The 16,009-nt window shown below is 44.2% G+C and overlaps 1 protein-coding gene across 2 annotated transcripts in view; it reads right to left on the bottom strand.

The window, feature by feature from the left end:
* LOC137355387 (glutamate receptor ionotropic, delta-1-like) overlaps positions 1 to 16,009 on the bottom strand; it is a 410,432-nt gene that overhangs the window by 124,945 nt on the left and 269,478 nt on the right. For both annotated transcript variants that reach the window (XM_068020382.1, XM_068020381.1), the window contains exon 3: positions 4,351 to 4,404. In XM_068020382.1, coding sequence (XP_067876483.1) covers positions 4,351 to 4,404 — 54 coding nt within the window. The remainder of the gene's footprint in view (positions 1 to 4,350; positions 4,405 to 16,009) is intronic.

The raw sequence follows: 16,009 nt of genomic DNA, 5'->3' as shown, positions 1-16,009 counted from the left end.
AGATGAATAAACATATTGTACTTCCTTCACAGAGAAATATAAACAGAATATGCACTGGAAAATAATTTTTTTGTAGGAGAGAGTTTCACAGCTTATGCCAGAATTATGTGCAGTGATGTGCTGTAAAACTACCTCTACCCTACTCCAACAACGTGCTTTACGATCAAACTGGAGTTTCCACTGTGAATAAACCATTTCTGTGTTTCACACATCCATCCTTGCAGATCTCAGAGTAAGATCACTCAATCAATGTTAAATATCTCTGAGATAACTTGTGCTCACTATTAATTGAATCGAGACTGTTTAAACTCAATTAACTTCTATCTTGTTAACTTGACAAGTCATAAACCAGATTCACAATGTCACCGTTGCTAACAGCACACATATCTACCCAACACCTCCCTATTTGTTGTTGTTGAATCCACTTCACTACATAAATGGGCCAGATTGAGAGTAAGGGAATGGTTAAATCACAGAATGGTTCTGATGTATGAAAACATTTTATGCAATCACACTGAAAAGAGACTTGCAGTAAGGGTGAGGTGCATGTTAAGGATAGTGTTATAAATGGGAAACTTACAAGGCAGGCCCTGTGTCTTGTTTCACTATTTTAAGGAACACTCCATTCCTTTTTGGAAGGTTAAGAAGTGATCTAATTGAGGTCTTTACAATGATAAAGAGATTCAATAGAGTACATAGAGAGAATAATTTCTGGACGGTAAAGGCTCAGCGTTGATCCTGTTTGCACCCTGCTAGTCAGCCTTTGCCATTTTGATACAGCTCCATTCACAAACCACACTTTGCTTTTTTTGGTTTCATCAATTTGAAGTCCACCTCAGGAGCTTGCCTCCTTATCCTATTGCCTTCCTACCACATGATGCAACATCACGATTGAATCTGTTTCCACCACTCTTTCAGACAATGCATTGCAGATCATAACTCATTGCATAAAAATATTCTCATCATCCCTTTGGAATTTTTGCCAATTACCTTAAATTGGTATCTTCTGGTTACCAACCCTCTGGCCTGCTGGGACAATTTCTGTCAAAACCCCACATCATTTTGAACAGCTCGATTGTGTCTCCCCTTAATCGTCTCTGCTCTATAACTTCTCTCATCACTCCACAGAATGGTCTTCCGTCATCCCTGATATCATCCTAGTAAATCTCCTCTGTGCCCTCTGCAAAGCCTTGACATCTTTCTGCAAGTATGATATGTAGAACTGGACACAATTCTCTAGTAGAAGTATTAAGAATTGGGAAGGGGTGGAGAAAGCATGGACGAGAGTATGACATAAACCTGGATGATGGGCCGAATGGCCTCCTTCTGTGCTGTTATGACTCTATGAGGAGGGTAACATGAGCTTGGACTACATCAATTTCCCAAATGATAGTGTTTAGACTTCAGGAAGATCAAAACATTGCCTTCCATACCCTGAAACCAATGACTGCTACATAATTAGCATAGGGAAAAAAGAAACTATTTTTCAGCACACAGATCAATGTCTGAAAATAAAGCTTTTATTATGAGTTAGGCATTGATTCCTCAAACTATTATAATATTCAGTTCTGGTGAGAAGCAGCAGTTTCCTGTAGAGCTGTTTAGTTTACATTACAGGGGGGGCAGTCACTGTTAGTGCAATCGGACAGAGTTCATTAATATAACTTAACATTTGCACATCTGTTACTCTGCGATCAGACTATTTAGAAGGAGTATTAAAATGGCAGTGATTGAGAAATCTTTGCCTTTGTATCTGTAAAGGATAATTATGTCTAAATAGAATGATTCCATTTTGTTCATTTATTGTTAGGATTGTGCGTACCTTTGTATTTCTTAGTCCCTCGTCATCTCAATTAGCCCTGTAATTTTATCTACACAAAGGTTGACACAGTACCGGTGCTTTGACACGAGGGGCTGAATTTTACTGGCCCCCGGGTGATGGGAACGGAGGTGGTAGGGCTGGTAAAAGAGCAGGGAGGAGTGTCAGGATGGCTCCATGTCACTGTCCTCTGCCGGGGAAGTTTCCCAGTAGCGGGCTGCAAGGTGGATCCCGGGCAGCTGACTTGCATAATTTAGGCCCTAATTAAGGGCTATTTTTCAGGGCCACCAGCATTTTACCGGCTTCATGGAGACAACCTCCCTGTAGCAGCCTGGTGACCATCAGAGGCGGAAACTCCACTGCCTAAACAGGGGGCCCTGGGCATGAATGGCAGTTCCCGTGGCCACAATGAATCCCCCTGGAGGGGATTCCCTCCGGCCTGTGGGGCCTACAGCCCTCGGCCTACTACTTACCTGTCTGAGGGCGCCTCCAGTTTGGGGCTCCCTCAAGGTCTACTGCCTGCCTCTCCTGAGGCTGCTGAGGCTTCAGAACTGCGGCCCCTCTGATTGGGCTGGCAGCATTAGGAGCCGGCTCACTGACCTTAATTGGACAGCAAGCCCGCAGACGGCCAATTGGGAGGCTGCCTGGGGTAAAACACCCAGCTGGTCCTGCTGCCCCAAATGCCTCAACATCCGCTTTTCAGCCTGACATTCAGGTCCTGAAGCCCATGGTAAAAGTCAGCCGTAGCTATCAGTAGCATATGTGAAAAATCCTAAATCCGAATCACATGTACTGAACAAGGCTCAGGCACAGAACACTGTTACCGCATCATCTCACTAGAATTTAAAACAGTGCTGTGAGCTTTCAGTTATGAATATTTAATGCACGTGGAAAAAAAATCCTGTTTGCTGTTTTAATGAATGTTTTCGTCCATTTATTATCAATGGGATAAAAGTATCTTTAAAATAGCAGACAGAGCAGTTCATTCAAATACATGAACACATTCAGTACCAGCATTCCTTACAGCTTACATCAATATTAGATTCCTCAAGAGTAGACGTGTGATTCCAAGTGGACTTTTAGTTTCGCGAGCCAAGCTCTAATACTGGGGGAGCAGATTGTACAAATTCACAGAGATTGTGCAGGATTGGAATCAGCAAGATTGTATCTTGCAAGACATTGATTTAGAGTCATGGAGTTATACAGCACAGAAACAGGCCCTTCGGCCCATCGTGTCTGTGCCAGCCATCAAGCACCTATCTATTCTAATCCCATTTTCCAGCACTTGGCCCGTAGCCTTGTATGCTATGGCATTTCAAGTGCTCATCTACATACTTCTTAAATGTTGTGAGGGTTCCTGCCTCTACCACCCCTTCAGGCAGTGCATTTCAGATTCCAACCGCCTGCTGGGTGAAAACATTTTTCCTCAAATCCCCTCTAAATCTCCTGCACCTTACCTTAAGTTGATGCTCCCTGGTTATTGACCACTCTGCTAAGGGAAAAAGTTTCTTCCTATCTATCCTATCAATGCCCTTCATAATTTTGTATAGCTCAATCATGTCCCCCCTCAGCCTTCTCTGCTCTAAGGAAAACAACCCTAGCCTATCCAGTCTCTCTTCATAGCTGAAATGCTCCAGTCCAGGCAACATCCTGGTGAATCTCCTCTGCACCCTCTCCAGTGCAATCACATCCTTCCTATAGTGTGGTGCCCAGAACTGTACACAGTACTGCAGCTGTGGCCTATGTGGCATTTTATACAGCTCCATCACAATCTCCCTGCTCTTATATTCTGTTCCTCAGCTGATAAAGACCAGTATCCCATATGCCTTCCTAACCATCTTATCTACTTGTGCTGCTGCCTTCAGTGATCAATGGACAAGTACACTAAGATCCCTCTGACCCTCTGTACTTCCTAGGGTCCTACAATCCATTGTATATTCCCTTGCCTTGTTGGTCCTCCCAAAATGCATCACCTCACACTTCTCAGGATTAAATTCCATCTGCCACTGCTCCTTCTTTGTAAATGAAGGAGGTACAGTGTGTTAGGCACTGGACCCTCACCTCTGGGACCTCTGTTCAAATCAGGCCAAACTGATGGATAGAATTCCCCCTCCTTTTGGCTGTAAGGACGAGGGTCATATGTGACATGAGCTTGCAAGTCTCAACCTAATTCTTATTGGCTGTAGATCTATATCAGTAAACTCTCCTTCAGTTGACAGCCAACACCAGGATGCACCCACTGCCCAAACCCTGTCCTGTTCCTACCCAGTGATGGATTTGGCAGTGCTGACATACTTCAATGCACCTACCACCTGGTGTCGGAAATACAAGTTCCCAACTCTTCACAATCCCAGAAAATGTACAGGAATCCCTCAGGGATGGCTCTGAATTTTTATTTTCTCTTCTTTATGTTGGAGAATTGGCTTCCACTTAACACAGTGACAGCCCCAAGTGTGTGAGCTCCTGACAATAATCCCCATTTTCTTAAAGACTTATGCTGCTAGTGCTTGTAACAGTGGCTCTAGGCTTACCTCATTTACAAAGACCCAGTGGCTGTCCTTTGAAGCCAAGTTTGTCTCCACTGCCTGAAAAAACACAAGAGGTGAATTATTATAAATGCAACAGATGGATGCAGGTATGACCCAGCATTAGGGAGTTCCAGCATAGACATAAAGAGTTGATATTACTTCTAAAATACTGAAATGCCTTGACAAATACTCCAGACTATTGATTATTTTGCTGAGTACAACTAATACATTACACAGTTCTTTTATTTTGAAGGAGTTATTTTCTATTCCTTCATTCTCACTTCTTTACTTTCATTCTTGGGACATGGGCAACAATGTCATAGCACCATTTATTGTCCAGGTCAAGTAGCCCTTTGTGCATTAATATTCTACCACATAACATGAAGCCACAAATAGGCCAGACCAGGTAGAGGTTGCTGGTTTTCTTCCATCAACTTTTGTGGTCATTTTTTTCAGATGCTGTGGTGGTATTTGAACACATTCACCTCTGGGTTCCAGCCAGTACCATGTCCACTATACTACTGTCCAAACACTTTGATTCAGCTCCAGTCATGCATCTTAACCAAAGGGAAATAAAAAACCTTTCGGATCCTAAAATAGCCAATGAGATGAACAGTCAGTTGATCTGTTTTTTTGTGAGTCGATTGAGTGATGAATGTTAGCCAAGAAACCGGGAGGACACTCTGCTCTTCTTTGATAGAGCCATAGGATCCTTAATGTCCACACAAATAGACAGACGGGGGCCTCGGTTTAATAATAATAAAGGAAAAATAGCACCCCTGTCAATGCAGCACTCCCTTAGCACTGCCCCTCCAACAGTGCAGCGCTCCCTCAATACTGCCCCTCTGACAGTGCAGTACTCCCTTAGCACTGCCCCTCTGACAGTGCAGCACTCCCTCAGTACTGCCCCTCCAACAGTGCAGCACTCCCTCAGTACTGCCCCTCTGAAAGTGCAGCACTCCCTCAGTACTGCCCTTCCAACAGTGCAGCGCTCCCTCAGTACTGACCATCCGACAACAGTGTGGCACTCCCTCAGTACTGACCCTCCTACAGTGAAGTGGTCCCTCGGTACTGACTCTCCTACAGTGAAGTGGTCCCTCGGTACTGCTCTAGGACTGTTAGTCTGAATTTTTGTGCTAAAGTCTTTGGAGTGGGACTTGAACTCACAACATTCTGACTCAGACCTGAGTGTGTTACTCACTGAGTGAAGGTGAATAATATTCCATGTTGTTATGGAAAAATGCATTTAAAAAATAGGCACAAACTAGTGTGTAATTCAAAAAAAACTCTCATAACACAGGACCTGTATATTCAAAAAAAGAGAGTAAAATATTCTCCTGCTACCCTCTGTTGATCCAAAGGCTCCTTCACTCAGCAGTAGTTTACAGTAATGGCCCTGAACACTGCAGTGTCATTAGCAAGTGACTTTCTATGGGACGGTAGGTGCTGGTGCAGCCACAACTGCTAACAAGCCACAGACCAGGCTGAGTGAGTTTGCGTTCAGCCTGTTATTTACTACAGAGTAAGCTACCAGCACACTGGTACCTACTTGGTATTCGGACCTAGATCACCAGGTGCTAGTGAATTTTATTACAAACTCTAATTTTCCCATATCTAGCCGGTGCTCTGGATTTCTAACCAATGAGAATCTTTGAAATAATTGATTATTCAGCACAACAATTAACGTATTTAATCCTAAAACACCCCATGTGGTTTATGTTTTTCAATGTGACGCTTTTCCTTTAAATACTGTGTGACAAATTGATAGACTGGTTAATATTTAAAACTCATGGATACAAATAAAAATCATAGCCCCCTAGTACCAGGTGGAAGCAGACAATTTAGTCCCTCTTGTGCCATAAGGCTTGCACGTGTCCTACGTAAACTGCTGCCCACGTGTCCTATGTAAACACTTTGAATTTGCCTTTCCTTTTAAATTTGATATTCTAAGAGGGCAGGGTTAGTGTTTATAGTTGACATGTCTCAACCAACCACTGAAATTCATCACTGAGGCTAACCAGAGAACATTGTAGGAAGAATAATATCAATCTCTTACAGGTCTTCAGCAGAGAGAAACGGACGGCATAGAAAGGAACGTGTATTGATCATGTTATCTCATGTCTCTGAAATTAGAGCTCTTCACATACAAGCAATCAGAATCATTGCAACAAAACTCCACAAACAACAGGAAGGTGAGAAGGGCGGGAGGAGAGAGGAGGGAAGGGAAAGGAAGTGAGAAGGGCGGAACGAGGGAGAAGAATGGGAAGTGAGAAAGGCGGGAGGTGAAAATGGTGGAGATAATTTGTGAAATAAATACTAAGAGGAATAAAGATCTTTCAAATTTAGTATTTTTACAGTTTTTTAAAGTTTAATTTTCATGATGTGGCAATAATATCCAAATAGTGAAGTTACTCCAAAAATCTCAGTCCAATAATCTCTTGTAGTATAATCATAAGCTGGAAAACACTGAATCTCTGAAAATTTTTTTATTCTTTCATGGAATGTGGACATCACTGGGAAGACCAACATTTGTTGTCTATCCCTAATTTCTCTTGACAACTGAATGGCTTGCTAGTCCATTTCAGAGGAAGACACTAAATGGTTAACATTAAGAGTATTAAATATTAGATTAGATTAGAGATACAGCACTGAAACAGGCCCTTCGGCCCACCAAGTCTGTGCCGAACATCAACCACCCATTTATACTAATCCTACACTAATCCCATATTCCTACCAAACATCCCCACCTGTCCCTATATTTCCCTACCACCTACCTATACTAGTGACAATTTATAATGGCCAATTTACCTATCAACCTGCAAGTCTTTTGGCTTGTGGGAGGAAACCGGAGCACCCGGAGAAAACCCACGCAGACACAGGGAGAACTTGCAAACTCCACACAGGCAGTACCCGGAATCGAACCCGGGTCCCTGGAGCTGTGAGGCTGCGGTGCTAACCACTGCGCCACTGCGCCACTCTAAGTGTAATCAATCCACTATCCTTTTCAAGTAATACACTATAAAACTATCACTTCATCTGCAACTGTTACAATACCACTCTGCTCCTTCTCTATTTTCATTTCTGATTCTGATCATTCACCATCAATATACTGGTTGTACATGTTTGGCTCACTGTCCTGATTTTTCCTGATTGTGTCCAGTTCTATTACATCCTCTATTTATGGACCTGAGTCTGCAGTTTCCTTTTCCATCAGGCTCAACTTTTCCTCATTTATCTTCTGCTGCAACCAGCTGTCCAATTTAATTCTGGGATCTGCTCCGATGTATTTCTTGTCACCCATGCTTTCTATCAAATCAAACGGCTAACTTATGAATCATGGATTCTGCACTGGCAGAATCATCAGCAGCCAACAGAGCATCTTTTACCAGCTCTGAAAAGAGAGGAGAATTCAGTCACAGCCTGGATAACCCACTTATGTCACTATTTCACCAATCATTCCGGCTCAGTCAAATTACAAAAGTTTTATTTAACAAAACAAATTGTGAAAGTTTACACTGCAGCCAACATGGAGCAACCAGAGTGGATTCTGGGACCAACTGTTCCAGGATCTGCGGCTGTCTTTGAAACTCACCAATATGACCCACTTAACTCTGTCTGTTTCTCTGTATCTGAACTCAAGACAAAAAACAGTTCACGTCTTTGCAGGATCACCCGTTTCATTACTGATGCGGAGGGATTTCTTTCCGGGTTCAAAATTTCCTTATAAGAAAAGCTAAGCTGTCAAAATTCTGAAGCCAATGATAAGTGAAATGGGCTGAAATATGAATATAAAATAAAGACAGTGAGCAGGGAGCCAGGGCCCCGATCTACAGCCCCATAGTAACGATGAATTAAAAAGCTGTCACTGTCCCAGTGGCAGGGGAGGAATATCGTTATCTCCTGATTTCTACAAGCTGAAGAAAGGCATTAACAAAGGATCAGAGGGGTTCATATTGAAACAAGAGGGGAAGGGAAAATAACTGAGATGAAGTAATGTAAACAAAAATCCCAACACAACAATATCATCTCACTTTAACATAATCTTTGGCATAATGAAAATCTAGAATAAAGTGGGTAGATATTTTAGGAAGTCTTGAAGATGAGAACCACTGAAGAAGCAACTGATCTCTTGTGTCATGGCACTCAGTAATGAGGATAGATTCAGGAAACTTGGGTGATGGACTGTTATCTCTTTTTTAATTCGTTCATGGGATGTGGGCGTCGCTGGCTAGGACAGCATTTGTTGCCCTTGAGAAGGTGGTGGTGAGCCGCCTTCTTGAACCGCTGTAGTCCATGTCGGGTAGGTACACTCACAGTGCTGCTAGGGAGTTCCAGGATTTTGACCCAGCGTCAGGGAAGGAACGGTGATATAGTTCCAAGTCAGGATGGTGGCTTGGAGGGGAATTTGCAGTTGGTGATGTTCCCATGCATCTGCTGCCCTTGTCCTTCTAGCTGTAGAGGTCACGGGTTTGGAAGGTGCTGTCTAAGGAGCTCATTGATGATGGGGATATTTGTGGAGTCACTTCCTCCAATTAGTTGTTTAATTGTCCACCACCATTCATGACCAGATGTGGCAGGACTGCAGAGCTTAGATCTGATCCGTTGGTTGTAGGATCGCTTAGCTCTATCACATGCTGCTTACACTGTTTGCACGCAAGTCGTCCTGGGTTGTAGTTTCACCAGGTTGACACCTTATTTTGAGGTGTGCCTTTTGCTGCTCCTGGCATGCTTTCCTGCACTCTTCATTGAACCAGGGTTGATCCCCCAGCTTGATGGTAATGGTAGAGTGGGGAAGATGCTGGGCCATGAGGTTACAGATTGTGGTTACAGATTCTGCTGCTGTTCATGGCCCACAGTGCCTCATGGATGCCCAGTTTTGCTTTGCTAGATCTGTTTGAAATCTATCCCATTTAGCACGGTGATAGTGCCACACAACACAATGGAGGGTATCCTCAATGTGAAGACAGGACTTCTTCTCCACAAGGACTGTGCGTTGGTCACTCCCACCAATATTGTCATAGACAGATGCATCTGCAACAGGCATATTGGTGAGGACCAGTTCAAGAATGTTTTTCCCTCTTGTTGGTTACCTCACCACCTACCACAGACTCAGTCTAGCAGCTATGTCCTTTAGGACTCGGCCAGCTCAGTCAGTAATGGTGCTACCGAGCCACTCTTGGTGATGGACATTGAGTCCCCCACCCAAAGTACATTCTGTGCCCTTGCCACCCTCAGTGTTTCCTCCAAGTGGTGTTCAGCATGGAGGAGTATTGACTCATCAGCTGAAGGAGGGCGGTAGGTGGTAATCAGCAGGAGGTTTCCTTGTCCATGAGATGTCATGGGGTCCGGAGTCGATGTTGAGGACTCCCAGGGCAACTCCCGCCTGACTGTATATCACTGTGCTGCCACCTCTGCTGGGTCTGTCCCGCCAGGGATGGTGATGGTGGTGTCAGGGACATTGATTGTAAGATATGATTCTGTGAGTACGACTATGTCAGGCTCCCAATTTTGGCACAAGCCCCCAGATGTTAGTAAGGAGGACTTTGTAGGATCAACAGGGCTGGGTATGCCATTGTCGTTTCCGGTGCCTAGGCTGATGCCGGGTGGTCCGTCAGGTTTCAATCCTTATCAACTTTGTAGTGGTTTGAGACAACTGAGTGGCTTGCTAGGCCAGTTCAGAGGGCATTTAAGAGTTAACCACATTTCTGTGGTTCTGGAGTCACATGTAGGCCAGACCAGGTAAGGACAGCAGATTTCCTTCCCTAATGGGCATTAGTGAACCAGGTGGGTTTTTACCAGTGAGATCTATGAGCTATGATGGGCCATAAACTTCCTTCATCTGTAATCATGGCAGCAGTATGTTACCTTTGTCCTTCACCTGTATCTATCTTGTAATCACCTCAAATTATACCTGCAGTCCACACAGGAGTGCAATGCCACAGTGTAATCAACCAAAGGCCCAATCTTGTGATCTGCCTCGTCATCCTCAGTTTCTTGGCCCAGTGGGTCATAGAGTAATTTATGGCACAGAGGGAGACCATTCAGCCCATCCAGTCCATGTCAGCTCTCCGCAGAGCTATCCAGTCAGTCCCAGTCACCCACTCAATCCCTGTAGCCCTGCAAGTCTCTTTCTCTCAGGTGGCCATCCGACTTCCTCTTGAAGTCATTCATCGTCTTCGCTTCCTCCACCCCTATGGGCAATGAGTTCCAGGTCATTACCACCCACTAGCTTTGCCCAAAACTTTCAATCTGTGTCCCCTAGTCCTTCTACCATTTGTGAATGGGAACAGCTTTTCCTTGTCTAACTTATCTGAGCCTGTCATAATCGTGTACACTTCTATTAAATCTCTCCTCAATCTCCTTTGTTCTAAGGAGAACAAATCCAGCTTTTCCAAACTAATCTTATAACCAAAATCCCCCATCCCTGGAACCATTGTAGTAAATCTCCTGTGCACCCTCTCAAGGACCCTCACATCCTTCCTGAAGTGTGGTGACCAGAACTGGATGCAATACTCCAAGTTGGGGCCTAACCAGAGATTTATAAAGGTTCAGCATAACTTCCCTGCTTTTGTACTCAATGCCTCTATTTATGAATCCCAAGATCCCATATGCTTTACTAACCACTCTCTCAATATGTCCTTCCACCTTCAAAGATCGATGCACATGCACCCCCAGATTCTTCTGTTCCTGCACACTCTTTAGCACTGTGCCATTAAATATATATTGCCTCACCCTACTCCTTCTGCCAAAATGCATCACCTCACATTTGTCAGTATTAAATTCCATCTGCCACTGTCTCCTTATTCTGGTAGCCTTTCTATGTCCTGTTCCAGGCAGTTCATATCATCCTCACTGTCTGCCACACCTCCAAGTTTGGTGTCACTGGCAAATTCTGATATTCTATTCTGCACTCCAAGATCCAAGTCATTTATATATAGCAAAAAAACAGTGGTCCCAGCACTGACCCTTGGGGAACACCACTGTCTACCATCCTCCAGCCTGAAAAACAACCATTTACCACGACTCACTGTTTTCTGTCCTTAGGCCAATTTTTTATCCAATTGGACACTGACCCTCCTATTCCATGAGCCTCAACTTTGTTAACCAGTCTTTTATGTGGTACCTTATCAAATACTTTCTTAAAATCCATATAAACAACATCCACAGCATCCCCTTCATCAACCTTCTCCGTTACTTCATCAAAAAAATTAATTAGGTTAGTCAAGCATGATCTGCCTTTTACAAAACCATGCTGACTCTCCTGAATTAACTCAGACCTTTCCAAGCATCTGTTGATTTCTTCCCTAATTATTGTTTCTAAAACCTTACCCACCACTGATTGGTGGAGAGATGTTGATCACTGAGCAGTTGCACAGCCCATAGGCAGGGCCAGTGGTATTGTCAAGTTCTGGTGTTTGTCGGCTTTCCTTTGAACTTTGGGTTTGAGTTTCGAATCTATAAATCATTAACTTGCCTTTCTCTAGACACCCGATGTACAGAATAACGTCTCAGAGTGCTTTATACAGTAATGGACAAAAGAGAAGAGACAATGAGCTGGATTTAACATTCCCGCTGCTGGGAGCGGTGGCGAGCAAAAAAATGGTGGCCCGTGCACCATCATGCTGCCGCGATCCAGCACGCGGCGTCTCAAGTGGGGGCCCCCCTCCAATCATGCGGTGGGGATGGGCTCTACAACGCCCGCAATGGTGTCAGCTGCCTCTGCACAGGCGCTGGTGCCATTTTTAAAGGGCATCCAGACCTGCTGCTAAATTTAGATAGTTAAACCCGTACCTCCCCAGTACACCGCAAAAAAAAATCGCCCCCTTTCCTCCCCCTCAATAACACTCACATGTAATAGCTGCCCTCTCCCACCCCAAAACACTTGCATGGAAGATTTGACCTTCCCCCCCCAACCGCACCCCCCACCCCCAAACTGTCCAAAGTGCAGAGGTCACCCTTTACCCCTCTCCCCTACACTATACATGATGATTTCACCCCCTCCCTACACTAAAAATCCTATATACCCCCCTTCCCCACTTTGGTGGTGCCAGCTTTCCCTGGATGGGAAAGTGAAGGCGCGTGAATGCCAGTTGCTGCACGGAAGATCCCAGGCAGCCGGTAAGATCACTGTCGATTTTATTTAAAAGTATTAATTTACTTTATGTAAATATTTAAAGTCAGGTTCCATTGCTCAGCGACGGGGGGGGGGGGGGGGGGGTGGGCCGCCACGGGGCCTTGGAAAAATCAGGCCCGGTGCTCCTGGTGCCGGAATCCGTGGCGGGCTGCTGCCGGTAGGATCTTCCAGACGCCCCCACCACAGATCCCAACGTCGGGATCTCAACAATATTCCGCCCAATAAAGAGAAGGAAAAGTCAAAGATAGGAGAGTTTAGGAGATTTTGAAAAGGGGAAGGAAGTGACAGGCAGACGTGTTGGGGAATTGGCTTCCAGAGAACAAGGGGCTTTCGCGCTGGTTCTACAGACCTTTAGTGAATAAGCTTGGAGAGTCACAACCAGTTCTTAATGGGCATGAAACCACACATAATTCAATAGCAATTGGCAATGAAGTGCCAGCATCACAGTGAGCAGCAGTGCTGATGATCACTATAGGAAATAGAAATGTAATGTGTATTCAGTGTCAAGATACTGACCCTGGTTTTAATTAGCGAGAAAATGTTCAACTCCCCAGAAATGACATTTGCCACCTTGGTAAGAAGACAAAAAGTCTGTCCTCTCCAAAATCAACTGATTGATTATCCAAAGCAGACTAATGTCCATCAGCTAATGGCTGTGGTGAGTCTTTCTTACAAAATCATTGACACAAAATCATTTTCAAAAAGCTACATTCAATTTCTCAATGGGCAATATGAAATCACGGCAGGCACCAGCAAAGAAATGGAAATAAAACCAGAGAAATCCACTCTCCGAACAGGGAATTGCATTTAATCAAAAACTACTTTACTTCAGGCTTCAAAAATTGGGAAAAGATTAAAGCAAAACACATCAAAGGACAGGGTGTTCTTTAAATTCAGAACAGTTCCATATTTTCCTTAATGGAATGGTAAGTGTAATAACCATCCTTTTCATAAAGTAATATGTTAGGGCCATAGTGATAGGAGAAGGCCCATGGCTTCTCAGCATGTTTAACAACAGACATTTACAGAGCTTAAAACATCTGTTATATGTACCTGTAGAAACAAGCCATTAATAACAACAAACTTTGCCCAAAGCATTTGTAGATGTGACCCTACCTAATGCAGGTACCTGAACCTCATTGAAATCTAATGCAGTCTGAAATTCTTTCCCAGACATTCACTCTCGGGGTCGTTCAGTATCTTTAGGTACAAAACAAGCCTTCACTATTTATATACAAGTTATGAAAGACGATAGAAAACTGTTAAAGATAGAGATCAGCACTTAGGTGCAAGCATTAGAGAATACACCACACCCCACCTCGGTTTCCCCAAATGCATCTCCGCCTACCACACGCGCTTGCCCAAGTCTTTAAACTATTGTACCTTTTCCACCAACTTTTACACCTGGGCTGAACTGGCCATAGGGAAATCGACAGAATTCCTGAGTGCCCCATGAATGGTTACATTGTGCTATATTATCGGTGCTCCCCCTTTACCTGTAAGAGTTTCACACCTTCCCGGGGAGTCAGTCGGACCTAATTACACCATTCCAGTTATATGGGGATTCCTTTATTCCTGGACTGTGTCTGATACTGAACTAGCAGCCCAGAAGTCAGTGTTTCAAATCCTACCAGGTTGTGAAATTGAATTCGATAAATCTGATAATAATGAGATGGATGATGAAAGCAGAAGGACCTTTGCATGACTCCAGCCCCAAACTATTTGATTGAAACTTAATCCCTTTAGAATTGGCCATAAAAAAAGTGTGTAAAAACTAGGGAAGGGTAATTAATGTGGCTTCGCTAATTACACCAACATCCTGGGAACAAATATAAAACGGAATGGAAATCCTGACCCAACTGAGCTGAAATCCATAGGTGAGGTGAGAGTGACTGCCCTTGACATCAAGGCAGCATTTGACTGTGTCTGGCATCAAGGAGCCCTAGCAAAATTGGAGTCAATGGGAATCAGGGGGAAAACTCTCTGCTGCTTGGAGTCATACCTAGTGCAAAAGAAGATGGTTGTGGTTGTTGGAAGTCAATCATCTCAGTCCCAGGACATCACTGCAGGAGTTCCTCAGGGTAGTGTCCTAGGCCCAACCATCTTCAGCTGCTTCATCAATGACCTTCCTTCAATCATAAGATCAGAAGTGGGGATGTTCGCTGATGATTGCACAATGTTCAGCACCATTCGTGACTCCTCAGATACTGAAGCAGTCCGATTAGAAATGCAGCAAGACCTGGACAATATCCAGGCTTGGACTGATAAGTGGCAAGTAACATTCGCGCCACACAAGTGACAGGCAATGACCATCTCCAACAAGAGAGAATCTAACCATCTCCCCTTGACATTCAATGGCATTACAATCACTGAATCCCCCACTATCAACATCCTGGGGGTTACCATTGACCAGACACTGAACTGGAGCAGTCACATAAATACGAGCAGGTCAGAGGCTGGGAATCCTGTGGCAAGTAACTCACCTCCTGACTCCCCAAAGCCTGTCCACCATCTACAAGGCACAAGTCAGGAGTGTGATGGAATACTCTCCACTTGCCTGAATCGGTGCAGCTCCAACAACACTCAAGAAGCTTGACACCATCCAGGACAAAGCAGCCCACTTGATTGGCACCCCATCCACAAACATTTACTCCATCCACCACCGATGCACAGTGGCAGCAGTGTGTACCATCTACAAGATGCACTGCAGCAATGAACCAAGACTCCTTAGACAGCACCTTCCAAACCCGCGAACTCTACCACCTAGAAGGACAAGGGCAGCAGACGCATGGGAACACCACCACCTGCAAGTTCCCCTCCAAGCCACACACCATCCTGACTTGGAATTATATCGCTGTTTTGCCATTCCTTCACTGTTGTTGGGTCAAAATCCTGGAACTCCCTTCCTAACAGCACTGTGGGTGCACCTACCCCACATAGACAGCAGCAGTTCAAGAAGGCAGCTCACCACCACCTTCTCAAGGGCAATTAGGGATGGGCAATAAATGCTGTCCTAGCCTGTGATGCCCACATTCCATGAACGAATAAAAAAAATGCATGGATACACAGAGATAAAGACAAACCAATTCAACAAAATATCACCATGCTGGAGTGGGTAGAATCTCTGGTCATTGTCTGTGGAGATATTGTAATTGGGTTCATAAATGTTTCCTTTGGTTAGTACTTTTACTCAGATCATAAACATGTTCAGAAAGAAGGGATTTTCAGATTCACTTGCACTCAGATCTGCTGTCCATGTCTATCATTTACATTTTATAAGAGGCAGAGATTCAAGTTATGTCAAGAGATCTGGTGCTAAAATCAGGAAGAAGTAGTGAGGGGAAGGAAGGTACAGGGGCAATGTACAACAGGAAATCTCCATCTCATACTGTGGTTTCCTGGTTTTCTAAGTGGCCTAGTTGAGACCCAACTCATGTAGAAAACCTGACATCGTCACAAGAATCTCAAAGAAAAATTCTGCTCAGAATACTATTTCCTTCTATAAAATGGAGAATATTTTGAACAAAT

Source organism: Heterodontus francisci, chromosome 42 (genome assembly GCF_036365525.1).
Source record: "Heterodontus francisci isolate sHetFra1 chromosome 42, sHetFra1.hap1, whole genome shotgun sequence".
Lineage (NCBI taxonomy): Eukaryota > Metazoa > Chordata > Chondrichthyes > Heterodontiformes > Heterodontidae > Heterodontus > Heterodontus francisci.
The sequence above is the reverse complement of the archived record's forward strand: the minus strand, read 5'-3'. Positions and strand labels throughout refer to the sequence as shown.